We start from the raw sequence: 8,724 nt of genomic DNA, 5'->3' as shown, positions 1-8,724 counted from the left end.
AAGTCGGAGCGCTGTGTAGGTCTACTTGCGTTTATCTTAATCTTAAGTGATGACGTAATAGTATAGTAGACGCAGATATACCGTGCATGAGAAGGAGTAGGTAGAAAGTGGGGGTTAAGGTTAAGAGATTTAGTGTATAATAAAACTAGAACGTAAGAAGCTGACGAAGATTATATAATAAATATAATCCACTATAGATTAAAGACTCTTCGGTGCTAAGAAATTGCTAATATAGAAGCCACCAGTTTTAGAGGCAAAGCCCTCTATATATAAAAGCACTAAAGCTAACCTTATATCGTTTAGTAGGAAAGGAAAGGCTTTATATAGCTATAGATTTACTAGCTATAGGGAGTAAATTACACTGCGATAATTACGTGGGATATGCGAGGCTATTTAGCGCTAAGCCGAGGTACTAACTAGGGGGGCGATCTAGTATGAAATTGAGCGCTGTAATAGATATAACGCTAAGAATGACTACCTCTGTCGTTATAAGGCTCTTAGGATTAGGTAACACCCTTTTATAAGGGTTATAGGTGTTAAGAAGTTATAGGTGGTACTAGAGCAAGGGAAGACAATTATACGCAAGAAAAAGGCTTTTATAACTTAAGCGTATCGGCAACGATATAAACGTGATTTTTTAGATAGGAGGGGTCTAGGATATTTATAAATAGAAATAGCATATAACGTATATAGAGTAGTGCTAGATATTAAAGTGTGTACAGAAATTGAATTGCTGAAAGTTAAAGTACCCTATATGTGTCTCGGTACATAGGGCGTTTTACTATATAGGGATAAACATTAACGTTTATCTTAGGTCCTTAGCAGGTTTTATTAATAGTCCTAACTGCTTCCCTGTTGGGCCTAGCGTTAACATATAAGGTAACGCACCAAGCTTAGATCCGAGCCACGCTCCTAAGACTCCTCTTTAACCCTTTTTTATGCCTTTAGTTTCCTTTACGTCGATAAACCATAGGCTCCTTAGTTTAATATCGCTAATCCCCTTTAGCAAAATCCGCCGAGCTAGGAATAATCTAGCCCACCTACTAGGTTCCTTGCGCTTCCTTAACGGCTTTATTAACAGAGTAATAAATATAATCCCGTAGTATATACACCCCTCTTATTTTCTAATACTGGGTATAGGTACTATAGCTATTATAGATACCTCTAATAGAGTATACTATTTATTACCCGTATAGTTTAAACGGTTAAAATATAGTAGGCCATAGTATTACGGGACTAGTCGCTTATCTTAATGCTATTATAAAGTTTATCCGGCCTTCCAAGCTATAATTTATTGAGAAAGAAAAGCGTGTCTACTAACGCCTTAGACACAATTATAATGGGGTCTTTTAATATTATGGGAGCCTAGAGGACGCTCTTATCCTATAGTATACCTGTAACGGTTTTATAAAATAGTACTTTATAAGATAAGATAAACCTATTCCGCTTCTACAACAACTCCGCTAGGTTTAATAGATTACGGCCTTAATCGCTTTTATTTATTCTAGAAATATAATATATAGGGATATCTTCTATAATAACGTCTTCCTTAATAAAGAGCTTAACGCGAAGCTTAGCGACTTTACTAGATCTCTAATTAACAATAAAGCCCCTCTTATCTGTTATAAGACCAGTTATAAGCATTTTAATAACGAAGGTGTCTTAATAAGGAGTAAGGTATTTACTCTTAGCTCTACCTTTTATAAAGTAATAATAGGATCTAAACTATATAAAGAGCTTTTGGATAAAGTGATATGTAACATATATACCTAAGGGGAATTTTTAAGCCTAGCTTCCCTAGCCGCGTTTAGGGATATTATTACTAAGTGCTAGGCTTAAGGGCACGTAAGTGCAGATAAATTACTAGAGGATGTAAAGGCTGAAGGTATGTTTTTTATTTAGTAGGATGTTTAGCATTAATAATTTTCTAGTTGCTATAGAGTCTGGACATGCCGTATAGGTTAAGTTATCTATAATCCTTTATAATACCGCATTTCCTATAGCCCTTACTTTTATGTTTTTACTTCCTATCGCATTCTAGGCAAGAAATCGTAGATAACGGGGCTAGTTAGCTAAGTTTTTGTGTTTTTAGTAGATATCTAAGTTTTTATCATTTACCCGTACCTTTTAAGGTGGACACTAAGGACAGTTGCCTATAGTCTTTAATAACCCCATTACTAGCACTTTACTATTTAGACCTTTGGCCGGTAACGCATCGGTATAGTAGTGCCTATTAGCTTAGGCTTTTATATATTTATCCTAGCTACGTTTTAACTAAATATAACGAGGCCGAGTGCTATATTTACTGTAGTAAAACGATTAGTTAAAGTAGTGATATATTATATAGTTAACGACAAGCAGCTAAAATTAGCGAGAGGCTCTTATCTTAGTGGGGAAAAATAAAGTGTGTAAGAAAATAAGCGATGGGGAAATATGTCCTTTTATATACCTTTATAGCATTTTAATATAATTATCATGGGGCTATTCTAGGCAGTAGGTCTACCTAGATAAAAGCTTAATCTATTTATAGGGCATTTCCTATTATATAAGGGCTGTATAAAAAGGTCCGTAAAAGTATTACTTTTTTAAGGGCGGTAAGCAAGAGCCACTTATTACTACTTATAATGCTATAAACGATAAAGAATGTAAGGCTAAAACTACATTCACGACTTGGCTAGCTAATTAAAATTATATAACACAGCTAAAACCGAGCGGTAGTCCGAATAATATTAAGTCGGGCGTTAATAATTAATTAACTTATATATATAATGTAAAGGTGCATAAACTGGCTACAGAAACTTAGTTTTTAGTTAATTTGCCTTATAAATAAAAATAAGCCATAAGAATCCAATCCTTATAAGATATTTTAGTTAGCGGAGGGGCTATATATATCTAGTGACTCTAATATATAGCTAAAATACGCATTATAGCGGACGCCTTACCCGTTCTACTGTTTGGCTGGTGGCCTAATTATATATATAATATTCTGCGCTAAAAAGCTTTAATAGTAGGGTAGGGTAAATTGGCTATAGCTTAGCCTGCTTAGCAATTCTTTTATATAAGCTTTCCCGTTAGGTACTAACCTCTAAGTAACTATAAACCTATTAGCTACAGCAATACCTCTATTTTCCCTTATAAATTTCCTTTAACCCTACTTCGCTAATTATTTACAGCGCAGTTCCGTAAAGCCGCTCTCCGTTTAAGCCTACAATCCACCTCTTTTTATATTTCTTATATTCTGCCTCTTACAGTTATTTAGTAATTCTATTCTTGCCATTAAGGTAAATATTAGCTTAGCTATTTTACCCCGCGCAGTATATGCCTAATTACTTACATCTTCTATAATAGTTATGCTTTAATGCGTATATGCTTTACGGCCTTTTATTCTAAAACAAATTCCCAAATTAGACGCCATTCCTCCTTAGACGGCTATCTGTAATTAAGAACGCCCCATAAAAGATAATATTTACTTAATATTTTACGCCTATAGAATACCTCTCCTTTATAGCCACCAGTCCTACTAACTTACGCGGTTATACTTCTAGCTATATAGATTATGTCCGCTAAGGCCAGGAATAAGGCGCTTAGTAGGGAATAGGAGGAGATTGGAGGTTATAAATTTAAGATAACGGAGGAGATGACTATAATATTTAAAGGTAGATTATATAATATTCTAGATAGCGAAAAGAAGGTAGTTGATAAATTAGGTATAAAAGATAGATAAGTAACGAGAGAGGTTTTTACTAGATATCAATATTATATAATAAGGGCGCGAATTAAGTTTAAAAAGAGGTAGTGATAAGTAGTAATCTAAAGCGATATATTATTTATTTGTAGATAAGAGGCAATCTCTAGCTTCCTCTATAGCATTTCCCTAAAACTCTAGAGTATTTAGGTCCCCTAAACCGAATAAATTAAAGATATTCTATTTATCCTTATAGCCAATCCTAACTAACAAGAAAGCGTCCTCCTTGGGCTTTTCTGGCATGTACATAGATAGGCAATTCGTGACCGCTAGTCCTCCTGTCTCCTTTTCCTTTCTCTATAAATTGCTTATCTTTATCCTAATATAAAATAGCTTAGGGAGGTTCTTAACTATATAGCGCCTTATAAATAAGAAAGAATAGTACTGGCCCTGTCCTGGCAATACTAGATATCCTATTAATGTTAACCATAAGCAATATCTTATTAAGGGTCGTTTATAGACCTAGAATCTACTCTAATTCTAACCAGGGACGCTTTAATAACGGTTTATCTGTAACTTGACGATGCGCTAGCATAGTGGCGCTAGAAGGACTCTTAGGAGAGGTATCTATCTTAGATAAGCATTAGTGCATTAAATTTTAGAGAAAGGTGTTTAACCCTTTTTTTTTAATAGTTAAACAAGAGGGCGCTTTCTTTACGTAATAAATCTCCCTCTAAGATAAATAAGCAGCTAGTTAATAAGTGTCTAAGACTAGCATACCGAGCGTTTAATTTATGTCTTAGGAAAGTAAAGCTTTAGAATACTTCTCCGTTAACTAAGCGTCTTTAATTAGTATTAAGTGTTCCTCTAATAAAAATCATTAATAATTCGTTTAAAATAAAAGGCCTTTTATACCCGTGGAAAGATTAATATTTAAAAGAGGATGTTTTTAAGATAAAGTACTCCTTACGTTTAGATCCGTTCTATAAGGTTATAAACTAGAGGCTAGTAAATGCGTCTTAGATAAAGAAGAATACGTGCTTTGCGATCGGCCTTACTCTATTAAGAATTAGTAATAAAGTTATTTAGAATAAAAGAGTTTCTCTACTAGTGGCGATAGTCACCTATAAAAACCAACTTTTCTAAGATAACGAAATTAAAGTGCTAATTAAATTGGCCTTATAAAGTTCCTTTACAACCACAGCTAGTCCTAATAGGTATAGGGCAGTCTCCTACTAACTTTAAATTTTAGGTAAGCGGGTCTAAGGCGCTATTTTACTTAGCTTTAAGATAGATACTACTAAGGTAAATAAGAGGAATACTTTAGGACCTAAGGATCGGAAAACGTCTACTAAAAGTTCGCGTGCTTATAGCCTTATACTATAACGTAACAATAATCGCTTTATTAAACTTTCCGTATTTTCTTTTAGTAAATTGCAATATAATTTAAATATAGAATCCTGGTTTAAGAGTAATAAACTCATCTTATTATTAAATATCGTTAATTCTTTTCTAAGATTTTTAATTAGCCAGTTATTCTATTCTATAGATTTTAAGGATATAGTAAAATTAAAGATAGATAGATGGGACGGGGATAAGAAGGACAAGAGGGGATAGGAAGGATAGAAAGGATAGGAAGGAGATTTAAAGAATAGGGTAGGGCGGGATAGGCGGGACGGGACTAAATATGGTGGAGCCTAGCGAGTTTAAACTAATTGCGGTAGCACGCCTATAGTTATTCCCATTCCATATATACCCTTTACTTTAATTAAGATATTCACCTAGCTTCTATATATTAGGTCTATAGAATTTATATAGCCTAGATAGGTAACGGGGCCCTAATTATATTCTTTTCCGTATTATTTCTAGTTTAAATAATATTAGATAGTTATAAGCCTCTACTATATATATAACTGCGTATCTATCGCATCTCCTTTTATATCGCTTTAGTGCCGGAACTAAGATACCAAATGCGAGTTATAGCTCTATTTCTGCAGTTACGGCGGGATTACACACCTTCACTTAATTAAGTTCTATACTATATTAGAAGTAATATTAATATAGCATCTCCTAGGATAAATAGGGGGAAGTATTTATATAGCATAAAGCGGGTTCTAGTAAATATTCGCGGTATAGCAGCAGCTTAGGTCCTATTAAAGGGTATAAAAGAAAGCAGATCTTTTAAAGAAATAATACTATCTATACTTAGCTCCTTACTCCAATTTTCCTCTAGAGACTAGTACTATTAACCTCCTCTAGCTATCTCTCTAATCTTATACTTTAAATTAGCTTTACCTTTTAGGCAATATATAGACTATATTAAAGACCCTAAACACTTCTCCAGGCAGCCCTACTCTATTACTAGCTTAGTAGCCCCTTACTCTCTAGTATACTCTGCAATTTCTAGAGCTGTTAAAGGTAGCTATAGCAATAAATACGTTGTCTACCTCTACCTCTACCTTAGGAGGCCTAGTTGTCAAGTTACTAGCCCTAAAAAACCCTAAAACTGAAGCGATATTGCGAGCCTCTAGGTTGGAGTATAAGACGGTAAACAAAGTGTATGTCTTTATAGTCGTGTATATATAGTCCTACTAACACTATTTCTTTACAGTTGGGATAAGAAAGCTTATTAGTATAAGATTATTAAGCTAGTAGACCTAATAGGAGAGGTTAATAAACTAGACTAATACGTGTTTATTAATTATATTTAAATTAGTAGGTATAACACTCTTTATAAGTGTCTTTAATTACTAAAGATAAATTATAAATAAGAAAACCAAAGACTCTATATTTTACGTTAATGTTAAGTTTAAGGGGTTACGAGATGTTCTAAGGAAGGTCCTTAAAGATATCCGCGGAATCTACCTAAGAGAGGATAAGCCTTTAGTGCGGAAAATCTCCGCTATTAAAACTTACTAGCTTATACCGTATATAGGTTAAACAGAACCTTCTATATAATTTTCTCCCGGAACTAGAATTATATTAAAGTAGTATAAATATCAACTTTAAGAACGAAGTGTATTTAAAACATTTAGACCTCTTAATTAGCTTTATTAAAACTACCTACACGTCTATAACTAAACGCCTTAAACCCCTTCTTAAGAACCGTGAAATTACGTATAATCTACTTTAGGCTCTCTTTAAGCCAAACTTAGAGGTCTATACTACTTATTCTGGTACCGGCGAACCGAAATATATTAAGTTTAATTATAGTAAGGAATAAATAAGATTAAGTGGAATTAAGTACTTCCATCTAAACTATTACTACTTTAATTTTAATGGGAAAGTGTTTAGGGAAGCCGCCCTTAGGCTTACCGTTAAGAAGTTTCATGGAACGAAACGGATAGACCTCCGTTAGGCATTTCCTCTAAAGTACTACCGGAAATCGAGCGAGATTAGAGCACGGCTGATTAGATATAGTCGAATTTTTAATAACTTAAGAGGCGTCTACTACCGCTAGTACTAAGGGACTGCCTTCTATAAGGATAAAGACGGTAATAAGATTAAAGTCTCTATTAAGAGCCGAATTATAGTTAATACGGTATATTTTCGGCAAATTAACCCTAATTACGCTAAACTATAAATTAATAAGTTGTTAGGAATACTAGACTTATTAAACATCTTTAATTTTATAGGGGGCTTAATTAAAAGGAAAGACTAAATTAAGAGGATAAATATAGATCCAACTAAAATAAAGGATTAAGATTTCCTAATTAACAGCCTAACTATATTAGGTTTTAGTCTAGGTAATAAGCTCTAGCGTACGTTATCTTTACTTATATATAAGCGGCATTTGCTAACGCATTATAGTTAAGTTCGTAGTTACTAATATTAGTAACATTACGTAGAACCCTTCTTTCTTTAATAACCTTAGGATTCCTACTTAGCAGAAGGAGGTTATTTAAGCTTTTAGTAAAACCTACTTATCTTAGAACTCTTACTCTACCTTAAATAATTTTATATTAGGTAAAGAACGTGGACTCGTTACCCTCCTATAGTATATTACTATACCTCTATTATAAAATAATAGTTACACTATTACCTTACTAAGATAACTAAATTAGCGGGCCGCCCGGTGTTAGTAAGACCTTAATAGTAGAGGCGATGTTAGAATACCTTATAAGACTACTTTACGTTATACATCTCTATTCCCTTATAATTGCAGTTCTTTCTAACCGAGTAGATCTTTGCTAGAGAATTAGGCACGACCACGGATGCACTTAAAAAGAAGCTTTCTCTTATCTTTAAGATAGTAACCTATTGGAAAGCCACTCTACTCCTTAATAAGGCGGACGTATTTGTAGAACAGCGTGCTACTAATAATATCCATCGCAATGCCCTTATTTGTGTATTAGTGCGAACGTAGAATTTCAGCGTAATTTTATAGGAGGAGGTAAGTTTGACAATATATAGTCCTACGCTTAGCTCTCTTAAATTTGCTAGGGTATTAGGGGTCTATAGAACGCACGCCTTTTTAGCGTATAGGCAGATATACGTTTAGGATTTAGCTATCTTTTTCTTTTCTTCTTTTTTCCTATTTATACTTGTTAATAGTTAGAGGCAGTACGTTACTTAACTATACTGTTTATTGGTTAGTAATATATATACATATATATCCCAATAACTTTGCGTTATATAGCTTTAATATAATATAGATGCATAGTGTTAAACTAAAAGTTTAGGTAAGGGAAACTCGGATATAGATTAATTTATAAAGAAATAGAGACTATATATATAAGGTGGTACGTTATAGCGGGGGGGTATAGAAACAGGTATTAGGTAAGTATTAGGCAACTAAGACAACCCGTCTTAGGTCGATATATAGCCTTAATCCCAAAACGTAGAATCTAATATCACTAGATAGAGTTGGTTATATAAGTGGGTTTCCATTAAAAATAAAATAGAGAAACTAGAACTTTATTATTTTCCTAAATATACTATCTATATAGGATGGCGTAGAAAATGAGAAAAGAAAAGCTAGTAATTTTAAATGGTTTTAAATAAAGTTCCGTACGGGATAGAAAATAATAAAAGTATTA

The 8,724-nt window shown here is 33.5% G+C and overlaps 2 protein-coding genes across 2 annotated transcripts; both read left to right on the top strand.

Moving 5' to 3' along the window:
• Nucleotides 1-1,488: 1,488 nt before the first annotated feature.
• Nucleotides 1,489-1,746, top strand: K441DRAFT_467524 (uncharacterized protein; the record flags this gene model as incomplete). Its single annotated transcript, XM_067641830.1, has 1 exon — nt 1,489-1,746. A coding segment is annotated over one exon (258 nt), but the record flags the coding sequence as incomplete, so codon positions are not given.
• A 5,998-nt stretch (nt 1,747-7,744) lies between these two features.
• Nucleotides 7,745-8,051, top strand: K441DRAFT_575083 (uncharacterized protein; the record flags this gene model as incomplete). Its single annotated transcript, XM_067644140.1, has 2 exons — nt 7,745-7,819; nt 7,869-8,051. Coding segments are annotated over 2 exons (258 nt in total), but the record flags the coding sequence as incomplete, so codon positions are not given.
• Nucleotides 8,052-8,724: the final 673 nt, after the last annotated feature.

This window comes from Cenococcum geophilum (genome assembly GCF_001692895.1).
Source record: "Cenococcum geophilum 1.58 unplaced genomic scaffold K441scaffold_39, whole genome shotgun sequence".
Classification (NCBI taxonomy): Eukaryota; Fungi; Ascomycota; class Dothideomycetes; order Gloniales; family Gloniaceae; genus Cenococcum; species Cenococcum geophilum.
This window is presented reverse-complemented; position numbering and strand designations above follow the sequence as displayed.